Source organism: Anopheles arabiensis, chromosome 2 (genome assembly GCF_016920715.1).
Source record: "Anopheles arabiensis isolate DONGOLA chromosome 2, AaraD3, whole genome shotgun sequence".
NCBI classification, from domain to species: Eukaryota; Metazoa; Arthropoda; class Insecta; order Diptera; family Culicidae; genus Anopheles; species Anopheles arabiensis.
In genome coordinates this window covers 48,503,352-48,520,028 of record NC_053517.1, presented here as the reverse complement: position 1 = coordinate 48,520,028, position 16,677 = coordinate 48,503,352, and the positions used below count along the sequence as shown (strand labels likewise).

At 44.0% G+C, this 16,677-nt stretch overlaps 2 protein-coding genes across 2 annotated transcripts; one reads left to right on the top strand and one right to left on the bottom strand.

Moving 5' to 3' along the window:
- Positions 1-1,701: 1,701 nt before the first annotated feature.
- On the top strand, positions 1,702-3,409 carry LOC120897875. The gene is made up of 3 exons (XM_040303015.1): positions 1,702-2,329; positions 2,410-2,599; positions 2,666-3,409. Exons 1-3 carry the CDS (start codon positions 1,963-1,965, stop codon positions 3,027-3,029), a joined length of 921 nt encoding a protein of 306 aa, XP_040158949.1. The 5' UTR covers positions 1,702-1,962; the 3' UTR covers positions 3,030-3,409.
- A 4,236-nt stretch (positions 3,410-7,645) lies between these two features.
- Positions 7,646-9,787, bottom strand: LOC120894655. Its single transcript, XM_040297368.1, has 3 exons — positions 9,502-9,787; positions 9,223-9,407; positions 7,646-8,515 (listed from the first exon to the last, which is right to left on the bottom strand). Exons 1-3 carry the CDS (start codon positions 9,595-9,597, stop codon positions 7,909-7,911), a joined length of 888 nt encoding a protein of 295 aa, XP_040153302.1. The 5' UTR covers positions 9,598-9,787; the 3' UTR covers positions 7,646-7,908.
- Between the last annotated feature and the right edge of the window lie 6,890 nt (positions 9,788-16,677).

The window sequence follows — 16,677 nt, the reverse complement described above, 5'->3', positions numbered from 1 at the left end:
AGTGAGACCTCTTTAGGCTTTCGCGACTCCATTCTTTGTATGATCCTGGATTCAGGTGAGCATAATCAACACATTTGCATGGTGTCTTAAGGGTTACGAATTGTAATAAATTATCTGACCTAGAACAATTCTTTTTATTCCATTACGATCACAAATGGTATTCCAGCGCTACGATGAGTCTGCTTACCCTACGACAGGGGTCTTCAAACTACGGCCCGCGGGCAGCATGCGACCCTCAAAGGCCTGTATTGCGGCCCGCGATGACTTTGTAAAGGTAAAATAATAGGCTAATTTTATTGACTAATTCATCAAAATTCAATTATTTCGTTTTGAAAGACGGAAATCAAATTGTAATAAAAAAAACGTAGAAATTTGATACATTCAATTAATATTTTCTGATTAAAACGAGATTTGAAATTTCACCTATAGTAAAGGTAGCGTTAAAATGGCCCTCAACAACGTTAATTGTGAAGCAATGCGGCCCGCGAACTTAAAAGATTGGAGACCCCTGCCCTACGAGATTCATTTCCATCAATTTGCCATATTCATTTCGATGTCGTTGTCGATTAAAGTGCATATGACAATCGCAATTGGCATCGTCAAACGCAACGAGGCGCATATGCATATCAAAAAACATTTGCACTGCATCCGTGACGCTTAGCCCAACTTTATCAAGACTTATGTAAACTCATCTATCATCTGCGTCAACACGGTGCTGATGGAAAGTGAAAAATCCATGCCTAACGATATATCGCACCAGTCAGCGTTGATGCGCATTCAAATTAACGATAGCTCTGGCACCCGCGCATCGGATGTGTTGCACATTCTTGCCACGCATTTTCCCAACCCGGGGCACAGCCATGGCGGTATGGGAAATGGAAAGAGGTGGTTGGCAAAACTTTTCCCTCCAGTCATGCGGCGCGACCACGCAACAAGCCGTTACACAGAAGATGCGCCGTTTGCTAGTAGCCGCATGCAGCTGTTAGCCCTCGTATATGCAAACAGTTAGTGCGACGGGCGGGTGATGATATTGTCGAATGAAAAGTGAAAAATTTTAAATCTACACACAAACATCCCCTTCCCACCATCCCTGAACAGTTTTTCCCTCAGTGTTTCGGCCCTCAGGTACATCCTACCAGCAGCAGACATCACTCAAAACAGCTCTTCCCCTCCACACCTACAACCATCATGCAGTGTTTGTGTGTGTGTGGGTGCTGATCGTGCCGTTTCGGGGCCGGTGCACCGCTGGCATACTTTCCTCCATCCAGCGGCTACGTGCAGTGTGGTAGCATGTACATCCCCTGATCGCGTCTACTCTTATCGTTCAGTTGTGTGACCACCCTCCCCCCTCTCCCTCACACTCTTTTTCTCGCTCTGCCAATGCAAGGATGCGCGGCCAGTCTGCAGTAACGGTGGTGCAAGCTCGCGTGTCCGTGCGCTTGTTAATTAATCCAATTGGAAAATGTGATGTTTGGTTCGGTGCGCGAGGAACGAAGAGGAATGTAGTAGAGAGAATTTTCCTTTTCTCCTGCCAATGGCTTTGCGAGGTGGGTGTTTGGTTCAGGCGCTTTTCTTTCACCTGTCTGGGGTGGGGAGGCCAGTTTTCCAAAACACTGGCAACGGCCGGTGGTGGGGATGGCTGCTCACCAGTGTGTGAAGTGGATAAAACTCGTTGTATTCTCGCAAAATCTATCATTTTATGGCTTCTTAGTGTTTAGTGATAACATCGGCACAGAGCACCAGCACCGCAGATGAGCGTCTAGTCCGTGTGTCCGTGAAATTGAGTGTGTGGCAAAGCAGTAGCAGCAGCAGCAGCAGCAGCGGTGGAGAGTGTGACGTAGTGCAAGGATTCCAGGAGCTTCAGCAAACTCCTTCGAAGGATACAGACCGTCGCGATCCGCCTGCTTCTTGTTCTGTGTGGTAGTGCAGTTCTAGCGTGTCGATCGACCTGATAGCAAAAACATGTCACTCAAGAAGGTAGTGTCGATCCTGGTGATCTGCGTGGTCGCCGTGCAGGGTGCGAGTGTGCCGCAGAAGGACACGAGTCTGGCCAGCCGGTTGAGCTGGGACTGCGCCAACGATGTGAACTGTGTGGCCGGTCTGGCGAAAGATGTGATGCAAAAGCTGCAGTCCCGTCGCTCGATCGACTTCGGTGTGTTCAGCGTTCAGCCCGTCGAGCACGTCCCAGTGGACGGTGAGGGACGATCGTCGCTGGACTTCCTCAGCTCCAACGCACTGCAGGTGCCGGTTGGACCGACCGTGCTCAACGTCGAGCGTTCTGCCGACTATCCGAACTACGTCGAGGTGTCGCTGCTCAAAAAGGAAGACGGTAGGTGGACAGATTCGAAGCCCGCTAGAATCGACACCAAATGATGCCATTATTACCCTTTGATTGGTTTGGTTTTGCAGGAGCCCGCGGACGCACCCGCAAGCACATGCGCTTCTTTGTGCCCGCGTTCCTGGTCTTCAGCCAGATCGGCTGGTATGCGCTTGCCATCGCCGGCGTGAAGCTGCTTGCGATTAAGGCCTTTTTGGTCGCTAAAATTGCCCTAATTGTCGTAGCGATGATGACGTTCAAGAAGCTCATGGAGCCGGTCGCGTAAGTAGCCGCGCGGAGGCGACGCAATGTTTGGCGGGTGCTGACTCATAAGCCTTTCCTCCACAGTGTCATGCCAGCACCGTACTTCGACCATCCGGAACCGTTCATGATGCCGTACGGTATGGACTTCCACCACGGGTTCGGTGGTGCTAGCAACGACATGTACTCGATGGGACTGGGCGGCCATCTCGGACACCACGACGGACCGTCGGCCCTGCACGCCGCCGAAGGTGGTCTCGGTGCTGCCAGCAACGTGAATGCCGCCGTCGTCGATGCAGCCGCTTCTACCGCGACCGACAAGTCGAGCAGCTCGGCGGCCCAGCCCGTGGCGGTTGCCGGCGGCAGTGAGCGTCACCATTTCGGCGCCGGAAGCAAGATTAAGCGACAAGACGTCTACGCGCAGCCCCAGGCCGCCAAGTACTTCAGATAGGAGCATCTACCCAGCCACAGCATCTAATACTACCATACGCTCGCTGAACTGCAACGCAAAACGGCATCCGACACTCGAGAACGATGCAACGGTTGCGGCATCGAAGATCGCGCACAGGGAGGGAGATCGTCCTGCCGCCCTGTGTGGTGTCTGTTGTATTATTTGTTTCCCCCACGATGTCTCCCGGTCGCCACCCCCCGGCCGGGTGGTGATCGCGCCGAAGACAGCACAAGCCTGACGAACCTGTAAACTGTTGCCAAAATTGTCCCCCCAACCTCAACTCCCTCCCCAGCTCCTCCCTCCCTGCCCCATCCCCCCAAGCATCCCGAAATAAAGCATATTTATTTATTTATTTATTACTTGTGACGGAAAAAATCGTATCCAAACTGAGTCTGTTTTCCTTAATTTCAGTACATTGTGTAACTTGAAAGAAAACGAATCATAAGCACTTTAAAACGGGCTTAGGAGAAACTGAGACCGAAGTTTGTTTGCCTGACAGACTGACCCAATTTCTGAACGGAGCGGGATTTATCGGACCGTTGCAATCGAAACTGCACTGCACTCGTTCCGTGCATTCGTGTGGCGCTCTAATGAGGCATGGTTAGGGAAATAGTGCCCGCACCATGGACGCTGGTCACTAGACTAGGGCATTGGAATGCAAATCGGCGCTTATTTTTCTTCCGTTTTCTTTGTTCGCTTTCTTATCGGTGCGTGTTCTGTCTGGCAGCTATTATCGCGCAAAACTCCCTTTTCTTGGCCGCCGAACGGTGGGTGCTCCATGGTAAACGACTCGTAAAATTGCATCTACGAACCGCAACGGTGAGGAAAATTGTTCCGATAGCGTTTCGAGCACCTGCTTTCGTGGTGATGCATTAGGAGAAGCGATTGGATCTTATTAGTGCACTTGGGTCCATCTCGTGCTCTTTGGTTAAATGAGCAAATATTTTGAACGGCAAGTAATTGGTGTTTTATGGATGGATTGAGTATTTTAATTGGGGGTTGTTTTTAGAGGATTCTAGTGTGGTACAATCTTTTTTTTTTAATTTGGTTTGATGGAAATATAAACTTATTTTCATTCATTCTATTTTAAAAAGGTTGGTGTCGTTTACTACAACGACACTATCGCTAAGACTACCAACACTCACTTTGTTTGAAATCACTGTATTGTCTGTAATGACTTGTCCTTGCAGCACTTTTAAATACTATATATTTTCGTTTGTGCAATGCTGTGAGCAGTAAAATGGGTTTGATAGTAGACTATGGATCCCATAATGATAACTCATGCAATACCGATGATTTATCAAACAATATCTGACAAAACCTGCCAAATAGTCAAATTTGCTTAAGCAGCTAATTTTGTCAAGCTAAAGATTTTTTATCTTTATTTTTATAGAGACTTTGAGCCGGTTGGAATCATCGTCTCTTTTAATAATTTAATTCATTCTATACTCAAAAACTAACATTCTTCTTTGCAAGCCGTTTGTGGCTTGCAAATCACCTTATACCGGGTAGTGTCGGTTTACTAAAGCTATTATCTGTTTTTTTTTTTATTAAAAAAAGTGTCTGTTACAAATGTGGTTTTAGTTAGAGTTCTTTATAAAGGTTGGTAATACGAAGGAATTTTAAAAGATTACGCTGGCACTCGCTGTCTGATGAGAGGATGGTGTCGATGCTGTGGTCCAATTTGCGGGTGTTGCGTTCCGCAGAATAACCATGGCATTCGGTTAAGATGTGAAGGACGGTGATGTCGACGCCACAGAAACTGCATAGTGGTGGGCTTGATTTTTGTAATAAAAAGGTGTGGGTGAGCCGGGTGTGTCAAGGGCATCGACCTTGATGTTTTTCTCCATCATTCGTCCTGCATCTGCGACTATCTTGTCGGTTATGGTCGAAAGGTTGAGTACCGCTTTCACACAGAAGTGATGATATGGGGCTCGTGACGAAAGCCCCAGTAGCACAGCGGATGGCGGTATGGTAGAGTGGTGCAATTTGTTTTTGGAAATTTTCCCGTTGCCGGGAGACTATTTTGATGCCATAGACATGTTTTGGTAGAAGCCCGCTATTGATGATTTGAAGTTGTATTTGGCGGGAGACGCGATGTTGACCGGTTCCAAGCATTCTGAAAAGATTAATACGGTTCTTCGCTTCTCTTTTCACCCCTGTAGCGTGTGCTTTAAATTTTACTTACTTACTTACTTATCCGGCGCTACAAGCGCTTTGCGGTCTTGGCTCAGGAACCCTCACGGTCTCGCGCCTTCGTCTACCAATTTGGGCCTCTGTCCTTTTGGACGGCCTAAAAAAGACTTTACGGGCTGGGTCGTCCGTTTCCATGCGTATAACATGGCCAGCCCAACGGAGCCTCACGAGCTTGATACGCCACATGACAGTGAGGTCGCCTTACATTTCGTATAGCTCGTCATTATAGCGGCTCCTCCATTGTCCTTCCACACATACAGGGCCAAGTATCCTTCTGAGCATCTTCCTCTCGAACGCGGCTAAGAGGGTTTCCTCAGATTTGGACAGTGTCCATGTCTCAGAGGCGTATGTGAGTACTGGTACTATATAGGTACTATACAGTCCCAGCTTCGTCCGTCGCGACAGGTTCTTTGAGGTGAACTGCTTTTTCAGGCTGTAGAATGACCGATGGGCAGCCAGCATCCTTGCGCGCAACTCAGCTTCCTTGCTATTGTCGTTGCTGACCTTTGACCCAAGATAGGTGAATTCTGGGACGACTTCAAAAGTGCGTTCACCTATCGGCACTTCAACCGGGGACCTACGGCGCGAAACGCGGTGGCGGTCGTGACAGCTGTAGTAGATGTCGTAGCAATGCTTACCACGCCTGTTGCGCACACCGTTCCCTAGCCTTCGAATCTCTTGTAGAGCTACGAGGTCCATGCTCAGTGTGGCTAGGGCATCATCAAGTTTTTTCAAGGCTCCGGCTTCGCTTAGAGTGCGTACGTTCCATGAGCCCATTTTAAGACTAATCCTGGGGCATTGCGAAGGGTCGGTATCGTTGGTTCCGTTTCGATTATTCCTTTGGCTTTCTCTAGTCTGGTATTACAAGGGACTGGATGACTGGCCCCGCGCCCACTTGACCGTTTTGTTTAGCGTCGTGTTGCCCCCTCCCCCCACCCGACGTTCAGGCACCCAGTTTCCAGGGATATCCACCCCCGCCTGGTTTGTCATATGCCACCATCCGCCCAAGGGGTTGGGTCAATCCCGTGTACCCAAGCTTGGATATGTGGTAGCACACGTTACCACTCTGCACGACGAGGACGTGTCGGAATAGGAGTTAGATGGCAGAGCCTGTATTATACCTCGAGGGGCTTCGTATCCCATCCTATTGCAGAGCAAATAAGGTATCTATGATTCAAATATTTCGATTAATTTAACAACAGATTTGGGCTGCCAATTGTGTAATTACAATAACGTGCTGAATTTTTTTGCTTCTTCTTCTTCTTCTTCTTCTTATTTTTCATAACCCCTGTTGTCGGTCAAGGTCTGCCTGAACTACAAGTGGGCTTGGCTTTCAGTGACTTATTGTTTTACCCTTAGCAGGATAGTCAGTCCTGTGTATGGGGGCACGGTGCATTCGAGGCTTGAATCCATGACGGGAATGTTGTTAAGTCGTACGAGTTGACCGGCTTTCATTTTTGACATTTTAGCTTGCTAGTGCAAATTTTTATAGGAAAAACACTACTTGCTAGTTCGTATCACATATAACAAGATAAGTTGTATCAGCAGAGACGCCTTTAAACTAATAATTCATAACTCGCAAAGGCAAATCAAAGTTTATTATGTACTGCCAGTTTCTTATGTATTAATGTTGATAAGATGTGATATGTCTTCTTCTATTTGGCGTAACGTCCTACGCGGACATGCCGGCCTATACAGGCTTTCGAGACTTCGAGGCAATTCATTACCACGCAGCCGGATAGTCAATCCTTGCTACGAGGGGACAATCCATTCTAGCCTTGAACCCATGACGGGCATGTTATTGAGTCATTCGAGTTGACAACTGTTCCACAGGACCGCCTCCTGGATCAAGATGTGATATGTGTAGATAGCTTTTGTTGTTAAGTCAACTTTCCGAGCAGTTTATACATACTCGCCTGTCTGATTTTATTTGCTTTCAACATTTCTTGCAAATGTTGCAAATACACGATTTATTGTTGAACGCCAATCCTTTATTGGGATGTATTATTCAGTTGTTTTTTGTTATCTTCAGAATAAAAGGAAATAGCATTGTAACTAAGTGATACAATTGAAATTCTTTCTGCCACTTACCAGTTTACTTGAAGTTATTTATGGCACGTCTCTTGTGAAAAACAAATACCTCGAATGGCAGAAACAGTCACAAACAAATGTTCAATCGATGTTGATTGATCCACGCCTGAACAAGTTTTTCCTTCGACTCAATTTGCGGCTGTTGAAAACAATCCATGATATCAAAATGATAGTCAAGCTAGATAAGACAGACCAACAGTAAAAGTTTTTCATGCTGGATGAAATGAAATTGAAAAAAAGAAAAGAATATCATTATTGTTAAGCCTTTCCATGGAATAGCATATTCAAATTGTAAGAATCGGTAAAGATCGATTATGGTTATGCTGTAGTATTATAGAAAAGCTGAAGTTCAATAAAAGTTTTAATTGGTTAAATTGTGTTGAAATTCAACTTTGAGAAAAAATAAACATTAAATCGCCGGAAGCTTTTTCGAAAACGAAGCATATCTCACCGCATGGGGCCGCCACTGGCTCTCAAGAAAGGATCGGAAGCGAACGGATAATAATAAAATAAATAATTTATTAGAATTTCCCCCGCAATACACGGGCGTTTGGAAAGAAGGTACATGCGACAAAAAAGGAGCACCCACGGTTTAGTGCTTTTGTTGGTGAGCTGGGGCCTGCTGCTGGTAGGCCAAGTCGTGGGCGTCCACTGTGAGCCGACGGTTCAGTTCGTTCGAGAACGACTCGACAAAGCCATCGAGTGCCCGGGCCCAGCCAGAGCTGTACGTGTCGACATGGTGGTGTGGTTCGGGTGGGTGAGCCACCACCTCGTAGGTGACGTACTTCTTGTGCAGCAGCTTCTTGATGCCGAGTATGCTCGCAAGCACCAGGGCCAGCTTGGACACGAGCAGCGCTTTGCCGACGAGCAGTGCGATACCCTTCAGCACGAGTGCACCGATCAGCACCGCCTTCATGACGACGGCGGCCAGTATAGGCGCGTACTGCTTTAGGCGACCGCGGCCCTCCTCGAACAGGCGGCGCGTATCCAGCGAAACGCCCAGGTTCAGTTTGCCGCCCTCACCGGAAGCTACCACCACGTCGGTTGCCCTGGTTGCTCGCCACCGAAGGCTACGGCTGTGGATGAAGCGCCAGATTTTGTCCGCCACCATCACGCTCAGCTTGTGGTCGTCCGACGTGGTCGCACGGCCCAGCACCGATATTTCCTCCGCGTCCGTGTCCGACAGCTGTTCGTCCGAGCTGGAAATGGCAAGAGGAAACCAACAGCCATTGTTAGTAGATTCTAATAGTACGACACAAAAAGTAGGAACTTCCACGCCAGTGGACACACAATGAGTCTACTACCATTGAAAGGCATAATGAAAGCCGTGTCAGAGCGAGAGGATATGCTGGACCCTGTCCACAAAACCTTTTGTGTTGGGTTCTACAGTGGAGGAACACTGTGCACGCTAGAAGCAACGGAAAGCTATGCAAAAAGGTCAAGAGTGTGAGTGATGCGGAAAGTTGATTGGGTTTGGCAACAATTGAACCATTTTCTCATGTTTGCGAACCGCATTAATTCCATTCCCTAAGGAACCCATTGTCATTTCCTCAGGATTCCCCCATTATACTAAATCGGATTGCACAAGTCAGCAACAGAAACGGAAACAGACCAAGTTAATTTTGTGTGAAAATGCTTGATTTGAGACCTCTCAATTTCATCAAGCCTTAGGGGATTATTAAAAGGTTCGATTGCCTTACGGGAAGAGATACATCTAGTTAGTGGAAGGCAAACAAAACGCCTTTGGCCTTTGATTCGACATACGAGACTTAGAGCTTAGTTTTTAATGCTGTCAATCATATGGCATCGCGTACACTCACTTTGTACGACACGACTAATGGCAATTTGATTTGATTAGATTTGATGAATGGTTTTAAGGTTTATCGGTAATTTCACCTAATCTTACCGGGTTTTCATTAGCTCAAAGCTATCCCCGAGACTGATGCTGGACTTTTTTAGCATCCGGTTCATGTAGGTGACCAGCTTCAACATCACGCACGAGCTGTTGTCCTTCTGCGTGCACTTGCCGCCGAGCCGGCGGATGAAGCTGTCCTCGAGTGCCGCCTTGCTCAGGGTACCGTGTTCGGGTTCCTGTTTAACGGCGAAACCAGAGGAATACAAGAACGAAATTAGAAAGAGGGCAAACATACACTACACCGTTCCGAAGATTAGTTCGCCCACTCACCAAATGGTTGACCACACCGCCACTATCAACGGCTGGATTAGAATCGATAAGCCCTACCAGCACACACACTACCACCAGCCTTACAATGTACGTCATTTTCCTATCAGCAATGCACTTGAGGCGTCTTATAAGGGGCACAGAAACTATGACACAGTTTCTACGCTTCACGCGGTGACACGGTTCAGAAATGCACTTTTCACTCTCAAACACGATCGTACACAGGTTCACTCGATCCCGGGCAACTGCAGCACATCTTGAACTTGGCAAAGACGCAACAAAACTGTGTCCCATGGCGGAGATATCCCATTTATAAGCCCATCCGTTAATCGTCGATGAGGACACGGTAAAGTCAGGGTACGCGAATCTCCCACCGGCAGCCAGAAGAACAAGCTTGGCTCATATCTTTTTTCCTTGGGATACCGGTTCCGCCGGCCATTTGTCCAGTGCAGCATCCACGCGAACAGGCCAGCGTTAAATGGGGCCACACAAACGAAATGTGTGAGAAAGAGAGGAATGAAAGAGCATACAACCAATACACCCTTCCAGGGCAGAGCTTACAAAAGCTGGCAAATCTTTGCCAACGGCTAATGGCTGTTGCGGATGCTGATGGGAAGATTGAAACACGCCAGGTCGTGCGACGCACACCTGGTGCGTAGTGAAATTGTTTTCCCACTACACCTTTCCCGGCCTGCCTGAGACAAGGTTGATCTGGCTGAATCAAATGGGTGCAGGCCGGAAAAATGCGTGCCAAACATCCTGCGGAACTCGCCCGATCGGATGCCATTTTTCCGTGATCGGGCACCACGAGCAGACTTGTTTAGAAAACTCATCTCTACTTTGAGGGGTGAAGAAAAGAGCAAAACCAAATCAGAGGCGATTTGTGGCGTGCTTTGGTTTTGTAAACGGCCCAGCCCACCGGGCCGTAACCACTTTCCATCACATCCGGCCGATCCGGATTGGCGTGAGGCTGGGGCACGAGCGTGGACATCCATGTGCTCTCGTTAGAGTACGATTTGATGCGATGCGATTAAATGTGCAAGCAGTCGTTTGCGGAGATTGCAGTTTTTTCTTGTCGTACGGGCAATGTCCTTACTTGGCACGATGCAACGGACGATTTTAACACAGACACTCTCTCACACACACACACCAGGTCCTACGTTTCTGCGTAAGTGCTGTGCATCTTTCCCTTTGCAGCTAAGAATGGAAGTGAAAATAGCAGGAATGCCAGTAGCGAGGCAGCATTTTCATGACGTTGTTTGGTATGGTATGGTAATAATAGAAAACGGGATTTTATATTAACATTGTGAGAACCAAACAAAAAAGCCAGCTTGTAAGGGCTAGCATAAAGAACAAGGCAACTTCACTGCAGAACACCGGATGTGTGCTTATTCTCGGTATCTGGACATTGGTTTACCACGTAGAATTTAGTGTATTTTGTATTTGATTTCAGAACTATCTCCACGTATCTTCATTTATATCTGCATTTCTTCATTTATAGCATAGCTTACAAAAAGAACAATGCTTTTATTTCGAGGTAAAATGGTTTATTTAGTTCAATATCAATCATTTAAAAAGAAAATCATTTTCAAATTAAAGCAACATAGATATTTTTTCCCTAAAAGCATGATAATTTATTATATTTTATTATTGTTTCGTCTTATTGCGTATTATTATGTTTCGTCTTATTGCGGCTTATCACCAAGGATTTAACTGAAATTAAACAACCGTGAGGTATTTTTTTAGAAGGAAATGCATTAGAAGTGCTGTTCAGAACCTTTCAGCTTTGATTTGTTACTCACAGTTTGTTATATGAATTGTATGAAAAACATCACTTCGCTTTAAGCGAAATGTGAATGATAAATTACAGAATTTGTCTTTCACATCAACCTAAAAGTAAACCTGTGTATGTTAGCTGCTTTTTAAGTAAACAGTCAAAAGGATACCATTTGTTATTATGACTACAGCTTGATCCTTAGCAGAAAACAAAAACAATAATATTTTTGTCCATGAATGTACCCTATTAAACATTTTTGAATTTAATATATTTTGTACATAACATGTAATTTATCCTTTGTAATTTATTAGTCCAATTGTTGAAGTTCTTTTAATTATAAATTGAAAAATTCATGTATAGAAATAAAGTAAAAGAAAACGTATTGTCTATCTTCAAACTGGAATCTGACATACTGTACACCAAGTAATAGAAACTTATTTAAATTAAAAAAAATATCGAAGATTTTTATTATTAATACATTCACAACAGAATTGTTTTTCCTACATTCATTTTAATTCATGTTCAAGCCTGCAAAACACTTTTGCTCCAATAAACCATACCTTTCTTAAGCCATAATTATTTTATTGTACTCATTTTCTTTATAGTTTTTGTTATTTTAATAGCAAATTTAAACTATGGTGTGCAGATAAATGCAGTTATTTTATTGTGTGTATAAATCAGTGTCAGAAATAATGTGTCATTTCTCTTGGCTTCTTCTCTGCACTATCAAAGAAGTTATGTTTGTTTTTACGAAAATAATATTCACATCGTTTCTTTTTACAGCCAGGGCAAAGAAACAACTGAAAAAGAACAGTGTAAAGTGTTCACACGGCTGCATGACTCGCCGTTCCACTAGACATCAAGTGGAGTAAAACACCAGCAGTCAGTAAAACGATCGAGCCCAGAGCGTACTTTGTCCTGTTACAGTCTACGTGATACTCGAACGGTATGAATGATAAAAGCAATAAAAATACAAGACTAAAAAGGAAAAACTTAGCCAAGGGGAAAGCGCAGCCTAGTTCCTCGCTGTGCCTGCACCCAAGGGGCTGTATCGTTGTTTGTTTTTCTTTCCCGAATGCTGGTTACATTTTCTCGGATCGCCCACCGAGCCGAACCTTCGAAGCTTAACGACAACTTCGTCTTCCTTTATTTCAATCATCATAAGCATCATCATCATCTCGAGCGCTCGAAATGGTAGTTTGCGTCTAGAAGCGTTTCGGATATCGTGCGCTATGGCGTTGATAAAAGCAATGGGTCGAGTTTATCACTTTTTTTGTCAACATCGTGGGATGACAACGTCCGGGAGTGATTGTTTTCTTCGCGAAATACTCGTTACATCGGTAGGGTAGGATGGTGATAGACGTAGCTTTCATTGATAAATCACGATTTTTATGCTTCGTTGTGCCACTTTTTCATTTGATCGTCCATTCGGTTGACATTCTTGCGTGAGGCGGTACGCACATCGTCCCTGTAAACGACATCTTTTACAACGTGCGTGACCACGAATTGAGGTTGCCCTTGAGGTAGGCTACGCGATTCAGTAACGCAGACGAAGGCAGCGATGTAGATGAAGTTTGTTTTCCCTCGTGGTAACCGGTTTGATGTTGCTTCCACTTTCGTCGGAGCGTATGATCGTTTCCGGCAAAACGTCGTCGGCAAACCGATGCAAAACGGATGGTCAGTTGTACTGGAGCATTGATCTCGCAAAATCACTGTTAGCTTTGACCAATAATCAAAACAAAGCAATGCATTGCTTCAAATCAATTAAAGGTTTCGAAATCAAATCGAATTGATTGATGGGAAAAGTCCAACCGTTACTAGCGTATTCCTCGGTAGTCTACGAAACAAAGAAGAAAAAAAGCGAAATGGAAGCCCCGAAAGCGTCTGATGGATCGATGATGGTGCCATCCGTTGTCAGGTTTCGAACAGTATAGCTAAGAGCCTGCTACCGGCCGATAGAACAAGGATGAATAGCACTGAGAAATATGATGAAGCCGAAGATGGATGTGGTGGATACGAATACGGTCATGACAGTGAAGAAGTAGCAGAGAGAACAAGCTGTTTGATCCGCTGGAGGATTTTCCGTCTGAAGCACTCCGTTCCGGGGGCCATCGTAATGGGAATACGAAATAAATCTTACCCAAATGGGATTATCCAGCGGGCATGGAGCTTTTTTCGTTGGTATCGCCTACGATTCCTTTTGATCGTTGTCATTTACACGCGGAATCGATTTCAGGCGGAAAGTAAAACACTTTCAGCACGATACCGGCTAGCTTGTTTGGTCATAAATTTGTAACCGAAATGATACGGATATACGGGTCGAGCGAAGGTCGTCTAAGGATAACATCAGAAAAAGAGCTCGTTCTGGTTAGGATTGTTTGGGATGAAGGTGAAGGCTTAATTGCTATTTAGTGTGATTGAAACGGGGATGAGACGTGTTCAAACCCGGTGCCTTATATATGATTGAACAGAAATGTTACCTTACCTTTGGAGTATCTTTCCTCTCAGTCATTTCAATACTATTAAGAGACCCATTTCTTTGAAGCAAAGGTTCTATGAAATATGGTTATATTATATCTGTGCCGAGTTCAACCATGTTTTTTGTGCCGAATTTTTTTATCTCATGTATCTATCAATTGCTGGAATTCAAATCAATTATAATAAAGGTTCGCGGGAAATACTGCTCTCGGATTTCCAATCAAGATTAAGTGATTACAATGAATTTCTTGCAAGTATCTCAAACGTGTTTGAGGGAGAATCTTCCTTAAATGTGTTTAGTTTCACATAATTTTCAATTATGTCTCTGTTAAAAGTTATCTTGAACTCTGTACATTACTCTCTACTGAGTTGTTCGTAAATCTGTGATTTGGATATTGCATATATTGTATCTTCTTCTTCTTTTTGGCTCAACAACCGATGTCGGTCAAGGCCTGCCTCTGTACCACTTTCTTGTGGAGTTGGGCTTTCAGTGACTTATTGATTCCCCCCATAGCAGGATAGTCAGTCCTACGTATCGTCCGCACGGTCTATTTGATGCTTGAACCCATGACGGGCATGTTATTAAGTCGTTCGAGTTGACGACTGTACTACGAGACCAGCTTGGATTGGATATTGTTGATATATATTTATATTAATGATATATAGCGGAATTTGGGGCAAGTGTGACATACGGGGCAAGAGTGCCACCAATCATTTTTCCTTAAAAACTTTAGATTAATGATCAATTGTGTATACAGTTGGTTGCTTTCCAATGACTAGGTATACTGAGCCGAATTTCATATAGATCAATTGATTTTTCCCATTGTTTTGAACTGATTTATGTTGAATTTCAGAATTGAGCAGAATATTATAATTTTTTAGTTTAGTTGTCTCACTATTATATATTTTAAAATATTATAAATATTATACGGTTAGTTCTGAATTATATATTTTATGACTATCTTATCAGGGACCATCCCTGTTCTTCTCTAGGATTAAAATCGTTTCCGCAAAGGTGACAAACAAGTGTATTTTTGGAAAATACAAAGTGGGTTATCATTTGGCCAACTCATGATTATTTCAGACATAAACACATATTTCATTTAATAAATACTCGCAGTAGTACTGAATCATCAGATTGATGAATCTTATATTGTTAATAGCCAAGCATTTTTGGTTGTAAAGATCATGGTCACAAAAAACGAATTCGCAAAATTCTTGTTCGCAAATCTTGGTCGCAAAGTTCTTGAACGCAAAAATGCTTGGTCGCAACTGGGACCAACACCAGTCCAGCCAGTGCCAGCGCCATCGCCCTTTGTAGAACAACCAAAAATCGAGAATCGTGAGCAGGTTACGTTGTAGCAACTATTAGAGGATTGTAGCCTCATAACCGCACTAAAAAGAGACAGCGCAATGATTCAGAAAAATGAACGGCAAGTATTCGAATTTCATAATAATAACAATGCTAAACATATTAACAATTATATATAATAACCAAAAATATTGAAGATTTCCACACCGGCTATTCTCTAGACATAAAATTTTCAAAAATATAGTCAGCAGGGTCAGCAGAAACGATAAAAATCAGCCTTCTAAATTCATACACCTTGGGATAAGCCCACCTGTATACTCACTTAGATAGCTGCTCGAAAACTGCTATACAATGCAACCAGCTGACAGGCTGAAATTTCAGCCTACGAGCTTCAAACGGAAAGGGCCCCAATGCTGGATTTGTGGCGGCAGGTATTTTCACAGGCAAAATTGCGAATACAAATCACACACGTGTCAAGATTGCGGAATAGTAGGGCACCACAAATCGATTTGGAACATATTTATACTCCCCATCGCCGTAGCCATCAAACCATAAGTACGTAAACGTGAAAATAAATCAGAAGAATATCAGGATTTTATTCGATTCGGCATCCGATATTACGATCATAAATCGACCCTTGTGAAAAAGCTTAGGAGAACCGATATTAAATGTATGATAAACACTAACAAAGACAGTATCTGTATGTACCTTGTATCCTTGACCTTCAACAACATGACGAGTTGCTATAAAGTCGATACTTTATATACCGACTTTAAAGCAGCTTTTGACTACATCTCCTTAGCCTGTTTACTTTCAAAACGAAATCGAAACGAAAAATTAAATCGAAATTGGTGATCCTCTTCTGTCTTGGTTTAAGTCATTCCTGTCATACTGTATATCATATAAGGTCAGAGCTGAAATTATTTTTCCTATCCTTTTATCGCCTTATCTGGAGTTCCCCAAGGCGGCATACTTAATCCCCTACTTTTTCTATTATTTATCAACGATTATGTAAATTTTCTTCCCCCTGATGGTTATCTGATTTACGCTGACGAAAAAAACATTTTTGAGGTTCCAAAAGAAGCTAAAAAAGAAGACAGAGGTACAAGTGGCTACATTACTGGGTTATCTGGGCCGGGAGATCGATGCAACCCGCCAAACAGTAAAATAGTACTTGGGAAACATGAACACACATATCAGGAAGCAGAAATCGCGTCCACTGGCTTCGCAATGGCAAACAAACCTCAATGGCAAACAAAACTCAATGCGATCATATTAGGTGAATTTCGACAGATTTTCGACATGACACCCTAGTCCACAAACTGGTACAACATCCGTCATATGTGTTCCATCGATTTTTTCTGGACCAACCTGATGCAAAAACTCTACTCTAACAAAACTTTGTCGCGAAATTGTAGGATGCTTATAAGCATGTCTTCGTCCATCATGGCGAAAATTCCGGATAACTGATGAAAGGCAACTCCCAAAGTCTTAGATTTATTTGTCCAAGGAAGCTTAAATAATTATCTTTTAAATGATTTACATATACAGAAATTATCTCTCATAGTTTTTTTCTACAGCTAGCAGAAAACGGCATTTTTTTCATGTAGAC